Source organism: Homarus americanus, unplaced genomic scaffold, assembly GCF_018991925.1.
Source record: "Homarus americanus isolate GMGI-L3 unplaced genomic scaffold, GMGI_Hamer_2.0 scaffold2796, whole genome shotgun sequence".
Classification (NCBI taxonomy): domain Eukaryota; kingdom Metazoa; phylum Arthropoda; class Malacostraca; order Decapoda; family Nephropidae; genus Homarus; species Homarus americanus.
The window spans coordinates 125,222-142,690 of record NW_024757344.1 but is presented as its reverse complement, the minus strand read 5'-3'; the positions used below and the strand labels follow the sequence as shown (position 1 = coordinate 142,690).

General features: G+C 43.4%; 1 protein-coding gene across 3 annotated transcripts in view; it reads left to right on the top strand.

The window, feature by feature from the left end:
• Positions 1-5,674: 5,674 nt before the first annotated feature.
• The window catches only part of LOC121857438 (oxysterol-binding protein-related protein 8-like), a gene marked incomplete at its 3' end in the record, with an annotated part of 136,064 nt that continues 124,269 nt past the window's right edge, over positions 5,675-17,469 (top strand). For all 3 annotated transcript variants that reach the window (XM_042353488.1, XM_042353489.1, XM_042353487.1), the window contains 1 exon segment: positions 5,675-5,790. In XM_042353488.1, coding sequence (XP_042209422.1) covers positions 5,763-5,790 — 28 coding nt within the window.

The following is a 17,469-nucleotide window of genomic DNA, read 5'->3' as shown; positions in this document are numbered from 1 at the left end:
GTGGTGGTGGAGTGTGGTAGTGTGCTTGGTGGAGTGTGGTAGTGTGTGTGGAGGAGTATGTTGGTTGTGGTGGAGTGCGGTAGTGTGTGTGGTGGAGTGTGGTAGTGTGTGGTGGAGTGCGGTGGTGTGTGTGGTGGAGTGCGGTAGTGTGTGTGTTGGAGTGTGGTGTGTGTGGAGTGTGGTGGTGTGTGTGGTGGGTGTGGGGTGTGGGTGGGTGTGGTGGTGTGTGGTGGGGTGTGGATGTGGTGGTGTGTGGTGGGTGTGGTGGTGTGGTGGGTGTGTTGGTGTGTGTGTGGGGTGTGGGGTGTGGTGGTGTGGTGTGGTGGTGGATGGTGAGAGTGTGGTGGTGGTGTGGTGGGGATGATGGAGGTGTGGTGGTGGTGTGGAGGGGATGATGGAGTGTGGTGGTGGTGGTGTGTGGGGACAGGGGTGTGGTGGTGGTGGTGAGGTGGGGATGAAGTGTGGTGGTGGTGTGGTAGAGGGATGATGAAGTGTGGTGGTGGTGGTGTGGTAGAGGATGATGAAGTGTGGTGGTGGTGGTGTGGTTGAGGATGATGGAAGTGTGGTGGTGTGGTAGAGGATGATGAAGTGTGGTGGTGGTGGTGTGGTAGAGGATGATGAAGGTGGTGGTGGTGGTGTGGTAGAGGATGATGAGAGTGTGGTGGTGGTGGTGTGATGGGGGATGATGAAGAGTGGTGGTGGTGGTGGTGTGGTGGGGATGATGAAGTGTGGTGGTGGTGGTGTGGTGGGGATGATGAAGTGCGGTGTGGTGGTGTGGTGGGGATGACGAAGTGTGGTGGTGGTGGTGTGGTTGGGGATGACGAAGTGTGGTGGTGGTGGTGTGGTGGGGGATGACGGAAGTGTGGTGGTGTGGTGGGGATGATGGAGGTGTGGTGGTGGTGGTGTGGTAGAGGGATGATGAAGTGTGTGGTGGTGGTGGTGTGGGGATGACGAAGTGTGGTGGTGGTGGTGTGTTAGAGGATGATGAGTGTGGTGGTGGTGGTGTGGTGGGGGATGATGGAGTGTGGTGGTGGTGGTGTGGTGGGGGATGGAAGTGTGGTGGTGGTGGTGTGGTGGGGGGATGATGAGTGTGGTGGTGTGGTGGGGGATGACAGAGTGTGGTGGTGATGGTGTGGTGGGGATGATGAAGTGTGGTGGTGGTGGTGTGGTGGGGGATGATGAGGTGTGTGGTGGTGGTGGTGTGGTGGTGGATGATGGAAGTGTGGTGGTGGTGGTGTGGTGGGGATGATGAAGTGTGGTGGTGGTGGTGTGGTGGGGATGATGAAGTGTGGTGGTGGTGGTGTGGGAGGATGACAAGAGTGTGGGTGGTGGTGGTGTGGGATGACGAAGTGTGGTGGTGGTGGTGTGGTAGGGGATGATGAAGTGTGGTGGTGGTGGTGTGAGAGGATGTGGAAGGTGAGCAGAATGACACTGAGAAAGGTGGTTGGCTGAGAAGATCGTGAGAGCATGAGATAACCTTATTATGTGTGTGTGTGTGTGTGTTTGTGTGTGCGTGCTTGTGTGTGTGTGTGTGGCATCATCACCTCTCACCTCACCGTCTCCCAACACAGAAATCATTTGGTTTTATTACATGGGGGGGACTGATTGGGAGGCACTTTCCACCCCCATTTTACTCCTCTTCCCCGTAATGACGGGAAGACAGTGAATTGGTAGGAAAAGGTGGCAAGGGGAGTTAGTGGGTTATTGATTGATTTTATTATTGCAACAAATACAGAAATAAATGGATGTAAATAATGTATTGTGATATATTTAATTTTGTTGTTGTTATTACAGTATTATCTCATTAAATGTTGTCTTAGTCCATCTATTTCCTGGCACGAACCGTTACCTTGACAGGGTGAATATAGTACTAATGAGGCCTTTATTGTATATTAATGTAGTCACCGCTGGAGACTGTCTCATGCTACCGTTTTTTTTAACACCTGATCTTGTTATCATTGCCTGAATAGTTACCATGGCAGCATTTGGTTAGTGTTGGCGTGAACCAACCCAAAATTATCGTTTTGTGTGTGTGTGTGTGTGTGTGTGTGTGTGTGTGTGTGTGTGTGTGTGTGTGTGTGTGTGTGTGTGTGTGTGTGTGTGTGTGTGTGTGTGTGTGTGTCAAAGCTGCCTAATTAGATGAGAGGATTTTGAACAAGTATAATGTTGATGTGGCCAGGATGTGTAACGTGTAGTCATATGTTGTTAATAAGGAAGTGTGTGAGGTTAAGAGTGAGGAGGGAATAGAGGGATACTTCTTGAAATATGGCTTCAGGGAGGAGGGACTACATTAACCTTGACTGGTCCCTCCTCCTCACCTCCCACCCCCTCACCTCCCCCCTCCCCACACTCTCCCCACTCCTTCCTCCCCACACTCCTCCCATGGTACATTAGGTGAAGCCTCAACAGCTGGCTACCACTTGATCAGCTGTTGCTGGTGTAAACATAGCAGAATAGACTATGCTGTGCTCTGGTGTTGGACAGCGGGACTTGATCTTCTGAGCCCCTCGCTTGACGACAACCCTTACCTAACAGTACCCAGTCCAAAGATACCTCACCGCCTGTTGAGGTACTAGCAGAAAGAAACGAGACGTGTGAAGAGTGACAGGTAGTGTAGTAGTGTACTGTAAAGTGGTGTACTGTAGTGTACTGTACTTGTAGTGTAGTGTGTGTAGTGTAGTGTAGTAGTAGAGTAGTGTAGTGTACTGTACTGTACTGTTGTGTGTAGGTAGGTACTGTAGTGTAGTGTAGAGTAGTGTAGTGTAGTGTAATTGTACTGTAATGTAGTGTAGTGTAGTGTAACTGTAGTGGTGGTGAGTGTACTGTAGTGTAGTGTAAGTGTGTATCATTGTAGTGTAGAGTGTGACTGTGTACTGTACTGTACTGTAGTGTAGAGTAGTGTACAGTGGTAGTGTAGTGTAGTGTAGTGTAGTGTACTGTACTGTAATGTAGTGTGATGTTGTAGTGTGCTGTAGTGTAGAGTAGTGTAGTGTAGTGTACTGTACTGTAATGTAGTGTAGTGTGCAGTAGTGTATCAGTGTAGTGTACTGTAGTGTACGGGTTGTAATGTAGTGTAGTGTACTGTACTGGTAATGGTGAGAGAGGTAGTGTAGTGTAGTGTAGAGTAGTAGTGGTAGTGTAGTGTACTGTGCGTAGTGAGTGTAGTAATTGTAGTAATTGCACTGTACTGTAACTATTGTAGTGCTGTAGTGTAGTGAAATTAGTAGTGGAGAACTGTATGTAGTGTAGTGTACTGGTAGTGTAGTTACTGGTAATTAAAGTGTGTGTAGTAAAGTAGTAGTGTAGTACTGTAGTGTAGTGTAGTAGTGTAGTGTAGTGTAGTGCAGTGTAGTGTAGTGTAGTACTGTAGTGTAGCATGTAGTAGTGTTGTAGTGTAGAGAAGGTACTGTGTGTAGTGTATAGTGTAGTGTAAAGTAGTGTAGAGTAGTGTAGTGTACTGTAGTGTAGTGTAGTGTAGAGTAGTGTAGAGTAGTGTAGTGTACTGTACTGTGTGTAGTGTAAAGTAGTGTAGAGTAGTGTAGTGTACTGTACTGTAGTGTAGTGTACTGAGTAGTGTAGTGTACAGTAGAGTACTGTAGTGTAGTGTACTGTAGTGTAGTGTAGGTATCAGAAGTAGTGTACAGTAGTGTACTGTATGGTACTGTAGTGTAGTGTACTGTAGTGTAGTGTACTGTAGTGTAGTGTACTGTAGAGTAGTGTAGTGTAGTGTACTGTAGTACTGTATGGTACTGTAGTGTAAATGTAGTGTAGAGTAGTGTAGTGTACTGTGGTGTAGTTTAGTGTACAGTAGTGTACTGTAGTGTAGTGTACTGTAGTGTAGTGGTGTACTGTAGTGTAGTAATTGTAGTGTAGTGTACAGTAGTATTGTAGTGAAGGTATCAGTGTATGTACAGTAATGTAGTGTACTATACTGTAGTGTAGTGTACAATACTGTACTGTAGTGTACTGTACTGTAGTGTAGTGTACAGTAGTGTACTGTAGTGTGGTAGTGTAGTGTAGGTTGTGAGGGGAGGGTCTGGTGTACGTGTGGACGGAGTGAACGAGTAACCCTCAGTGGTGTACTGTACGTGGGGACGGAGTGAACGAGTAACCCTCAGTGGTGTACTGTACGTGGGGACGGAGTGAACGAGTAACCCTCAGTGGTGTACTGCGCGGGGACGGAGGAACGAGTAACCCTCAGTGGTGTACTGTGGGGACGGAGAACGAGTAACCCTCAGTGGTGTACTGTGTGGGGACGGAGTGAACGAGTAACCCTCAGTGGTGTACTGTACGTGGGGACGGAGTGAACGAGTAACCCTCAGTGGTGTACTGTACGTGGGGACGGATCTAGTGAAGTACATGGGACCTGAATCACTCCTCTTGTGGGTGGCGGCGGGTCGTTCTGAAGAGTAGGTTGGGGGAGGTGGGTAGTCGTTCTCTAGGGCGTGAGTTAGTGCCCACATGAGGGACCTTTAGGCGTCACCTGAGACAGTGGGCCTCGCCTTCTGTTTATTTTACCAGGTGAGAACCCAACCCTGTCCCTGTCCCAACCCAATGTCAACAGACGCCTAGGAATAAAGTTAAGTTATCGTAATATTCACCACTTGAAGGATATCTAACCTAACCTAACCACCATCACCACCATATTATAACGTTAACCACTATACGTATTTAACCTCACGCTAGTCAACCAATGTGTGTGTGTGTGTGTGTGTGTGTGTGTGTGTAAAGGAATCGTTTATCGTGTATTCATAGATCAAAGAGAGAGAGAGAGAACGGACTCTTATTACGGTGATTGAGGGAGAGACTCAACTAAACCTGACCTTCACTCCAGCAACACTACACTGACGCCACTATACTGTAACATACACTACACTGACGCCTATTTCGTGTAACACTACACTGACGCCACTATACTGTAACATACACTACACTGACACTATACTGTAACATACACTACACTGACACTATACTGTAACATACACTACACTGACGCCACTATACTGTAACATGCTACTACACTGACGCCACTACACTGTAACATACACTACACTGACGCCACTATACCGTAACATACATACACTGACGCCACTATACCGTAACATACACTACACTGACGCCACTATACTGTAACATACACTACACTGACGCCACTATACTGTAAATATAAATACACTGACGCCACTATACACTACACCGACGCCACTATACTGTAACATACACTACCAACTGACGCCACTATACTACTGTAACATACCAAATTACGCCACTATATTGTAACATACACTACACCACTACCATACTGTAACATACACTACACTGACGCCACTATACTGTAACATACACTACACTGACGCCACTATACTGTAACATACACTACACTGACGCCACTATACTGTAACATACACTACACTGACGCCACTATACTGTAACATACACTACACTGACGCCACTATACTGTAACATACACTACACTGACGCCACTATACTGTAACATACACTACACTGACGCCATATTAAGGTACAGTAGAATCTCAGTGCAATTATGGAGAGAGAGAGAGAGAGAGAGAGAGAGAGAGAGAGAGAGAGAGAGGATATAGTTCAGTTTCCCCTCACAACGTAGACACAGAGCTTGGGAGGGAGGGAGGGACCACCATCACCAGTCCACCATCAGTATTGCTGCTCACTGTGGCGCCATCACACCACGCCCGCGTACTCTCCCTCCTGCACCGCCTCCTGCAGGTCCAGCTGGGGGGTACAGTATGCTGCCAGGGTTTGTGATGAACCAAGGTAAATAACACAGGTGTTGTGGGTGATGGCACTGTGATATGGTGCCTCAGGGTGTGTTATGGTGCTTCAGGGTGTGTTATGGTGCCTCAGGGTGTGTTATGGTGCCTCAGGGTGTGTGTTATGGTGCTTCTGGAGTGTGTTGTGGTCAGGGTGGTGTGCCTCAGAGTGCTATGGTGCCTCAGGGTGTTATGGTGCCTCAGGGTGATATGGCACTGTGTTATGGTGCCTCAGGGTGTGTTATGGTGCTTCAGGGTGTTAGGTGCCTGTGTTATGGTGCCTCAGAGTGTTATGGTGCTTCAGGGTGTTATGGTGCCTGTGTTATGGTGTGCCTCAGGGTGTTGTGGTGCCTGTGTTATGGTGCCTCAGAAGTGGTGCTCAGGTGTTATGTCCTGTGTGCCTCAGGGTGTTATGGTGCCTGTGTTATGGTGCCTCAGAGTGTTATGGTGCTTCAGGGTGTTATGGTGCCTGTGTTATGGTGCCTCAGGGTGTTGTGGTGCCGTATGGTGCCTCAGAGGTTATGGTGCTTGTGTTATGGTGCCTCAGGGTGTTATGGTGCCTCAGGGTGTGTTATGGTGCCTGAGGGTTTATGTTATGGTGCCACAAGAAATAATATGGTGCCAAATGGAGGTCACAATACTACAGTGAGCTTTGTGGTGTCATGGGTTACTTATTGTGGAGTACAGTGCCACAATTAAAGACATAAGCTAAGTAAGGTTAATTATAGTGTCATACAGTGTCACACTAAGGTTAGACTGTTCAGAGCCCATTCCTTATATACGGGCGTACTCAAGGGTTAAGTCGTGGTACTCAAGGGTTAAGTCGTTGTACTCAAGGGTTAAGTCGTGGTACTCAAGGGTTAAGTCGTGGTACCTGGCGGGTTAAGTCGTGGTACTAAGGGTTAAGTCGTGGTACTCAAGGGTTAAGTCGTGGTACCTAAGGGTTAAGTCATTGTACCAGGCGTTGTTATCGTACTCAAGGGTTAAGTCGTTGTACCCAAGGGTTAAGTCGTTGTACTCATGGGTTGTTATCGTACTCAAGGGTTAAGTCGTTGCACTAAGGGTTAAGTCGTACCTCAAGGGTTAAGTCGTGGTACTCATTGGTTGTCGTTGTACTCGAGGGTTAAGTCGTTGTACTCAAGGGTTAAGTCGTAGTTTTGGCGGTTAGTTATCGTACTCAAGGGTTAAGTCGTTGTACTCCAAGGGTTAAGTCGTACTCATTGGTTAAGTCGTTGTACTCGAGGGTTAAGTCGTTGTACTCAAGGGTTGATCGTGTTACTCAAGGGTTAAGTCGTGTTACTCAAGGGTTAAGTTATCGTACTCAGGGTTACGTCATTGTATGGGTTAAGTTATTGTACTCAAGGGCTAAGTCGTGGTACTCAAGGGTTAAGTTATCAGTTACTCAAGGGTTAAGTCATTGTACTCAAGGGTTAAGTCATTGTACTCAGGGTTAAGTCGTTGTACTCAAGGGCTAAGTCGTGGTACTCCAAGGGCTAGAGTCGTGGTACTCAAGTTAAGTTATCGTACTCAGGGTTAAGTCATTGTACTCAGGGTTAAGTCGTTGTACTCAAGGCTAAATCATTTTAGTCAAGTTAAGTCATCGTACTAAGTTAATCGTCATATTCAGGGTAGTCACCGTACTCAAGGGCTAAGTCATTGTACTCAAGGGTTAAGTCATCGTACTCAAGGGTTAAGTCATCGTACTCAGGGTTAAGTCATCGTGCTCAGGGTTGTTATTGTAATCAAGGGTTGTATCATCGTACTCGAAAGTTAAATTATCGTACTCAAGGGTTAAGTCATTGTACTCAAGGGTTAAGTCATCATACTCAAGGGTTGTCATTGTACTCAAGGGTTAAGTTATCGTGCTCCAAGGTTAGTCATCGTACTCAAGGGTTAAGTCATCGTACTCAAGGGCTAAGTCATCGTACTCAAGGGCTAAGTCATTGCACCAAGGTTAAGTCATTGTACTCAAGGGCTAAGTCATCGTACTCAAGGTTAAGTCATCGTACTCAAGGGCTAAGTCATTGTACTCAAGGGTTAAGTCATCGTACTCAAGGGTTAAGTCATCGTTCTCAATTGTTAAGTCATCCTAGTTAATCATCGACTCAGGGTTGATCATTGTACTCAAGGGTTAAGTCATTGTACTCAGGGTTAAGTCATCGTACTCAGGGTTGTCATTGTACTCAAGGGTTAAGTCATCACTCAGGGTTATGTCATACTCAAGGGTTAAGTCATCGTACAAGGGCTAAGTCATCGTACTCAAGGGCTAAGTCATTGTACTCAAGGGTTAAGTCATTGTACTCAGGGTTAAGTCATCGTACTCAAGGGTTAAGTCATCGTTCTCAATTGTTAAGTCATCATACCAGTTAAGTCATCGTACTCAAGGGTTAAGTCATCGTACTCAAGGGTTAAGTCATCGTACTCAAGGGTTAAGTCGTCATATTAAGTTAGAATCATTGTACTCAGGGTTAAGTTATCGTACTCAAGGGTTAATCATCGTACTCAAGTTAAGTTCGTCATATATTCAGGGTTAAGTCATCATACTCAGGGTTAAGTCATCGTACTCAAGGGTTAAGTCATCGTACTCAAGGTTAAGTCATCATTACTCAAGGGTTAAGTCATTGTACTCAAGGGGTAAGTCATTGCTCTAGGGTTGAGTCATCATACTCAAAGGGTTAAGTCATTGTACCCAAGGGTTAAGTCGTCATATTCAAGGGTTAAGTTTTCGTGGTCAAGGGTTAAGTTTTTCGTGATCAAGGGTTAAGTCATTGTACTCAAGGGTTAAGTCATCGTACTCAAGGGTTAATCATCGTACTCAGGGTTAAGTCATCGTACTAGGGTTAAGTTTTCGTGATCAGGGTTAAGTTTTCGTGATCAAGGGTTAGTCATTGTACTCAAGGGTTAAATACATCGTACTCAGGGTTAGTCATCGTACTCAGGGTTAAGTTTTCGTGATCAAGGGTTAAGTCATTGTACTCAAGGGTTAAGTCATCGTACTCAGGGTTAGTGTTACTCAAGGGTTAAGTCATCGTACTCAAGGTTAAGTTTTCGTGATCAGGGCTAAGTCATTGTACTCGAGGATAAGTCATCGTACTCAAGGGTTAAGTCATCGTACCAAGGGTTAAGTTTTCGTGATCAAGGTTAAGTCATTGTACTCAAAGGCCTAGTCGTCATATTCAAGGGTTAAGTCATCGTACTCAAGGTTAAGTCATCGTACTCAAGGGTTAAGTTTTCGTGATCAAGGGTTAAGTCATTGTACTCAAGGGTTAAGTCGTCATATTCAAGGGTTAAGTCATCGTACTCAAGGGTTAAGTCATTGTACTCAAGGGTTAAGTCATCGTACTCAAGGGTTAAGTCATCGTACTCAAGGGTTAAGTTATCGTACTCAAGGATTAAATCTTTGTACTCAGGGGTTAAGTCGTCATATTCAGGATAAGTCATCGTACACAAGGGTTAAGTTATCGTACTCAAGGATTAAGTCATTGTACTCAAGGGTTAAGTCGTCCTATTCAAGGATAAGTCATCATACTCAAGGGTTAAGTCATTGTACTTAAGGGAATGTGTGTAATAATAATAATAATAATAATGATAATAATAATAATAATAAACGGTTTATTAATAGCATTGCAGTCGGTGGCTCACAATATGCAGACTTACATTTGATTTAGACATAATGATATAATATGCATTGAATACATTTACAGGGCTGTACAGTACATAAATCAGTTGTAATATAGATGGGATGGTGCTGTTCTTATACTATCGGTGGGCTCTTATGGGCTGAATTTTGTTGTAGTGGTGGACTGCTCAGGTGGGTGGGGGACTGCTGGTGGCAGTAGGTGGCGGTGTGTGTATGCTAGCTTTTAACTTCATCGTCACTGTTTACTGTTACTTGTTACTGCTTACTGTTACTTGTTGCTGTTTACTGTTACTTGTTACTGTTACTTATTTACTGTTTACTGTTACTTGTTACTGTTACTTGTTACTGTTTACTGTTACTTGTTATTTACTTGTTACTGTTTACTGTTACTTGTTACTGTTACTGTTACTTGTTACTGTTTACTGTTACTGTTTACTGTTACTTGTTGCTGTTGCTTGTTACTGTTTACTGTTACTGCTTACTGTTACTTGTTGCTTGTTACTGTTACTGTTTACTGTTATTACATTTACTATTACTGTTGCTGTATTACTTGTTACTGTTTACTGTTACTGCTTACTAGTTACTTATTTGCTGTTACTTGTTACTGTTTACTGTTACTACTTACTTTTATTTGCTTATATACCTTTACTGTTACTTGTTACTGTTTACTATTTACTGTTATGTTATATACTTGTTACTGTTTACTGTTACTGCTTACTGTTACTTGTTGCTGTTACTTGTTACTGTTTACTGTTACTGCTTACTGTTACTTGTTGCTGTTACTGTTACTGTTTTACTGTTACTTATTACTGTTTTTATTACTTATTACTGTTACTTGTTACTGTTTACTGTTACTTGTTACTGTTACTGTTACTTGTTACTGTTTATGTTACTGTTTACTGTTACTTATTGCTGTTGCTTGTTACTGTTTCACTGTGCTACTTACTGTTACTTATTGCTGTTACTGTTTATTTTCTTACTTACCTTTACTGTACTATTACTGTTACTGTTACTTGTTACTGTTTACTGTTACTGCTTACTGTTACTTATTGCTGTTACTTGTTTACTGTTTACTGTTACTTACTGTTACTTTGCTGTTTACTGTTACTTGTTACATTTACTGGTACTGTTACTGTTTACTGTTACTGTTACTTGTTGCGTACTTGTTACTTTTACTGTTACTGCTTACTGTTTATTTGCTGTTACTTGTTATAGTTTACTGTTACCTTACTGTTACTTGTTGCTGTTTACTGTACTTGTTCATTCTTATTTGTTTATTCTTTTACTGTGTGGTACTTGTTACTGTGTGTACTGTTACTGTGTGGTACTGTTACTGTGTGTTACTGTTGTGTACTTTTACTGTGGTACTGTTTACTGTGTTATTTACTGTTACTGTGTGTACTGTACTGTGTGGTACTGTTACTGTGGTACTGTTACTGTGTGGTACTGTTACTGTGTGGTACTGTTACTGTGTGGTACTGTTTACTGTGTTTTATTACTGTATGGTACTGTTACTGTGTGTATTTCTTTACTGTGGTACTGTTACTGTGTGGTACTGTTACTGTGTGTACTGTTACTGTGTGGTACTGTTCTGTGTGGTACTGTTTACTGTGTGGTACTGTTACTGTGTGGTGCTATTGTTTACTGTGTGGTACTGTTACTGTGTGGTACTGTTACTGTGAGTACTGTTACTGTGGTACTGTTACTGTGTGGTACTGTTACTGTGTGGACTGTTACTGTGTGGTTACTGTTACTGTGTGGTACTGTTACTGTGTGGTACTTTTACTGTGGTACTGTTACTGTGTGGTACTGTTTACTGTGTGGTACTGTTACTGTGTGGTACTGTTACTGTGTGGTACTGTTACTGTGGTACTGTTACTGTGTGGTACTGTTACTGTGTGGTACTGTTACTGTGTGGTACTGTTACTGTGTGTACTGTTACTGTGTGGTACTGTTACTGTGTGGTACTGTTTACTGTGTGGTACTGTTACTGTGTGGTACTGTTACTGTGTGGTACTGTTACTGTGTGGTCTGTTACTGTGTGGTACTGTTACTGGTAGTGGTACTGTTTACTGTGTGGTACTGTTACTTGTGTGGTACTGTTGTTACTGTGTACTGTTACTGTGTGTACTGTTACTGTGTGGTACTGTTACTGTGTGGTACTGTTTTTGTGTGGTATGTTACTGTGTGGTACTGTTTACTGTGTGGTACTGTTTACTGTGTGGTACTGTTACTGTGTGGTACTGTTACTGTGGTACTGTTACTGTGGTACTGTTACTGTGGTACTGTTACTGTGTGGTACTGTTACTGTGTGGTACTGTTACTGTGTGGTACTGTTACTGTGTGGTAGTACTGTTTACTGTGGTACTGTTACTGTGTGGTACTGTTTACTGTGTGGTACTGTTACTGTGGTACTGTTACTGTGTGGTACTGTTACTGTGTGTGTTACTGTACTGTGTGGTACTGTTACTGTATGGTATACTGTTACTGTGTGGTACTGTTACTGTGTGGTACTGTTACTGTGTGGTACTGTTACTGTGTGGTACTGTTACTGTGTGGTACTGTTACTGTGTGGTACTGTTACTGTGTGGTACTGTGTTTACTGTGGTACTGTTACTGTGTGGTACTGTTACTGTGTGGTACTGTTACTGTGTGGTACTGTTACTGTGTGGTACTGTTACTGTGTGGTACTGTTACTGTGTGGTAGTACTGTTACTGTTGATACACACTACATAACACCAAGTTACCATTATTATATGACAGTCATCCTTCACTAAATGCTTCTCTTATTGTTCCGATGAATAAGTGACAGACGATGTGTGGTGATGTAACAGGAGCACATCTTTAGCACATGTTGTATTGAGAGATGAGGGAAGCTGCCACACATACTGTCACATCTTTAGCACATGTTGTATTGAGAGATGAGTGAAGCTGTCACATCTTTAGCACATCTTCTATTGAGAGATGAGAAGCTGCCCATACTGCTTATCTTCTATTGAGAGATGAGAAGCTGTCACATCTTTAGCATCTTCTTTGAGAGATGAGGAAGCTGTCATCTTTAGCACATCTTCTATTGAGAGATGAGGAAGCTGTCATCTTTAGCACATCTTCTATTGAGAGATGAGAGCTGCCACACATACTGCTACATCTTTAGCACATGTTGTATTGAGAGATGAGGAAGCTGCCACACATACTGCTACATCTTTAGCACATGTTGTATTGAGAGATGGGGAAGCTGCCACACATACTGCTACATCTTTAGCACATGTTGTATTGAGAGATGGGGGAAGCTGTCACACATACTGCTACATCTTTAGCACATGTTGTATTGAGAGATGGGGAAGCTGCCACACATACTGCTACATCTTTGCACATGTTGTATTGAGAGATGAGGGAAGCTGTCACACATGCTGTACATCTTTAGCACATTTTGTTGAGAGATGAGGCTGTCACACATACTGCTACATCTTTAGCATGTTGTATTGAGATGAGGGAAGCTGTCACACATACTGCTACATCTTTAGCACATGTTGTATTGAGAGATGAGGGAAGCTGCCACACATACTGCTACATCTTTAGCACATGTTGTATTGAGAGATGGGGAGCTGTCACATACTGCTACATCTTTAGCACATCTTCTATTGAGAGATGAGGGAAGCTGCCACATACTGCTACATCTTTAGCACATGTTGTATTGAGATGAGAAGCTGTCACATCTTTAGCACATCTTCTATTGAGAGATGAGGCTGCCACACATACTGCTACATCTTTAGCATCTTCTTTGAGAGATGAGGCTGCATACTGCTACATCTTTAGCACATGTTGTATTGAGAGATGAGGGAAGCTGTCACACATACTGCTACATCTTTAGCACATGTTGTATTGAGAGATGAGGGGCTGCCACACATACTGCTACATCTTTAGCACATCTTCTATTGAGAGATGAGGGGCTACACATACGCTACATCTTTAGCACATGTTCTGTATTGAGAGATGGGGAAGCTGCCACATACTGCTACATCTTTAGCACATCTTCTATTGAGAGATGAGGGAAGCTGCCACACATACTGCTACATCTTAGCACATGTTGTATTGAGAGATGAGGGAAGCTGCCACACATACTGCTACATCTTTTAGCACATGTTGTATTGAGATGAGGGAAGCTGCCACACATACTGCTACATCTTTAGCACATGTTGTATTGAGAGATGAGGGAAGCTGCCACACATACTGCTACATCTTTAGCACATGTTGTATTGAGAGATGAGGGAAGCTGTCACACATACTGCTACATCTTTAGCACATGTTGTATTGAGAGATGAGGGAAGCTGTCACACATACTGCTACATCTTTAGCACATGTTGTATTGAGAGATGAGGAAGCTGCCACACACACTGCTACATCTTTAGCACATGTTGTATTGAGAGATGAGGGAAGCTGTCACACATACTGCTACATCTTTAGCACATCTTCTATTGAGAGATGAGGGAAGCTGCCACACATACTGCTACATCTTTAGCACATGTTGTATTGAGAGATGAGGGAAGCTGCCACACATACTGCTACATCTTTAGCACATGTTGTATTGAGAGATGAGGGAAGCTGTCACATCTTTAGCACATCTTCTATTGAGAGATGAGGGAAGCTGCCACACATACTGCTACATCTTTAGCACATGTTGTATTGAGAGATGAGGGAAGCTGCCACATCTTTAGCACATCTTCTATTGAGAGATGAGGGAAGCTGCCACACATACTGCTACATCTTTAGCACATGTTGTATTGAGAGATGAGGGAAGCTGCCACACATACTGCTACATCTTTAGCACATGCTGTTGGAGATGAGGGAAGCTGCACACATACTGCTACATCTTTAGCACATGTTGTATTGAGAGATGAGGGAAGCTGCCACACATACTGCTACATCTTTAGCACATCTTCTATTGAGAGATGAGGGAAGCTGCCACACATACTGCTACATCTTTAGCACATGTTGTATTGAGAGATGAGGGAAGCTGCCACACATACTGCTACATCTTTAGCACATGTTGTATTGAGAGATGAGGGAAGCTGCCACATACTGCTACATCTTTAGCACATCTTCTATTGAGAGATGAGGGCTGCCACACATACTGCTACATCTTTAGCACATGTTGTATTGAGATGAGGGAAGCTGTCACACATACTGCTACATCTTAGCACATGTTGTATTGAGAGATGAGGGAAGCTGCCACACATACTGCTACATCTTTAGCACATGTTGTATTGAGAGATGAGGGAAGCTGTCACACATACTGCTACATCTTTAGCACATGTTGTATTGAGAGATGAGGGAAGCTGCCACACATACTGCTACATCTTTAGCACATCTTCTATTGAGAGATGAGGGAAGCTGCCACACATACTGCTACATCTTTTAGCACATGCTAGTATTGAGAGATGAGGGAAGCTGCCACACATACTGCTACATCTTTTAGCACATGTTGTATTGAGAGATGAGGGAAGCTGTCACACATACTCACATCTTTAGCACATGTTGTGTTGAGAGATGAGGGAAGCTGCCACACATACTGCTACATCTTTAGCACATCTTCTGTATTAGAGGAGAGGGAAGCTGCCACACATACTGCTACATCTTTAGCACATGTTGTATTAGAGATGAGGGAAGCTGTCACACATACTGCTACATCTTTAGCACATGTTGTATTGAGAGATGAGGGAAGCTGTCACATCTTTTAGCACATCTTCATTGAGAGATGAGGGAAGCTGCCACACATACTGCTACATCTTTAGCACATGTTGTATTGAGAGATGAGGGAAGCTGTCACATCTTAGCATTTATTGGAGATGAGGAAGCTGCCACATCTTTAGCACATCTTCTATTGAGAGATGAGGAAGCTGTCACATCTTTAGCACATCTTCTATTGAGATGAGGGAAGCCACATACTGCTACATCTTTTACATGTTGTATTGAGAGATGAGGGAAGCTGTCACATCTTTAGCACATCTTCTATTGAGAGATGAGGGAAGCTGTCACACATACTGCTACATCTTACACATGTTGTATTGAGAGATGAGGAAGCTGCCACATCTTTAGCACATCTTCTATTGAGATGAGGGAAGCTGCCACACATACTGCTACATCTTTAGCACATGTTGTATTGAGAGATGAGGGAAGTCACATCTTTAGCACATCTTCTATTGAGAGATGAGGGAAGCGCTACATCTTTAGACATTTTTGAGATGGAAGCTGTCACATCTTTAGCACATGTTGTATTGAGAGATGAGGAAGCTGTCACATCTTAGCACATCTTCTATTGAGAGATGAGGGAAGCTGCCACACATGCTACATCTTTTAGCACATGTTGTATTGAGAGATGAGGGAAGCTGTCACATCTTTAGCACATCTTCTATTGAGAGATGAGGGAAGCTGCACACATACTGCTACATCTTTGTTAACATGTTGTATTGAGAGATGAGGGAAGCTGTCACATCTTTTAGCACATCTTCTATTGAGAGATGAGGGAAGCTACACATCTTGCACATCTTCTAATAGAGAAGCTGCTACATCTTTAGCACATCTTCTATTGAGAGATGAGGGAAGCTGTCACATCTTTAGCATCTTCTATTGAGAGATGAGGGAAGCTGCCACATACTGCTACATCTTTAGCACATGTTGTATTGAGAGATGAGGGAAGCTGTCACATCTTTTATTACATCTTTAGCACATCTTCTATTGAGAGATGAGGAAGCTGTCACATCTTTTAGCACATCTTGTATTGAGAGATGAGGGAAGCTGCCACACATACTGCTACATCTTTAGCACATCTTCTATTGAGAGATGAGGAAGCTGCCACACATACTGCTACATCTTTAGCACATGTTGTATTGAGAGATGAGGGAAGCTGTCACATCTTTAGCACATCTTCTATTGAGAGATGAGGGGAGCTGCCACATCTTTAGCACATCTTCTATTGAGAGATGAGGGAAGCTGTCACATCTTTAGCACATCTTCTATTGAGAGATGAGGGAAGCTGCCACACATACTGCTACATCTTTAGCACATCTTCTATTGAGAGATGAGGGAAGCTGCCACACATTGCTACATCTTTAGCACATGTTGTATTGAGAGATGAGGGAAGCCACACATACTGCTACATCTTTAGCACATGTTGTATTGAGGGAAGCTGTCACATCTTTAGCACATCTTTATTGAGAGATGAGGGAAGCTGTCACATCTTTAGCACATCTTCTATTGAGAGATGAGGGAAGCCACATACTGCTACATCTTTTAGCACATGTTGTATTGAGATGAGGGAAGCTGCCACACATACTGCTACATCTTTAGCACATGTTGTATTGAGAGATGAGGGAAGGCCACATCTTTAGCACATCTTCTATTGAGAGATGAGGGAAGCTGCCACACATACTGCTACATCTTTAGCACATGTTGTATTGAGATGAGGGAAGCTGCCACACATACTGCACATCTTAGCACATGTTGTATGAGATGAGGGAAGCTGCACATGTACATCTTTAGCACATCTTCTATTGAGAGATGAGGGAAGCTGCCACACATACTGCTATCAGACATGTTGTATTGAGAGATGAGGGGCTCACATACTGCTACATCTTTAGCACATGTTGTATTGAGATAAGCTCACATCTTTAGCACATCTTCTATTGAGAGATGAGGGAAGCCACACATACTGCTACATCTTTAGCACATGTTGTATTGAGAGATGAGGGAAGCTGCCACACATACTGCTACATCTTTAGCACATGTTGTATTGAGAGATGAGAGGGTCACACATACTGCTACATTCTTAGCACATGTTGTTTTGAGATGAGGGAAGCCACATACTGCTACATCTTAGCACATGTTGTATTGAGAGATGAGGAAGCTGTCACAATCTATTAGCACATTTCTATTGAGAGATGAGGGAAGCTGTCACACATACTGCTACATCTTTAGCACATGTTGTATTGAGAGATGAGGGAAGCTGTCACACATACTGCTACATCTTTAGCACATGTTGTATTG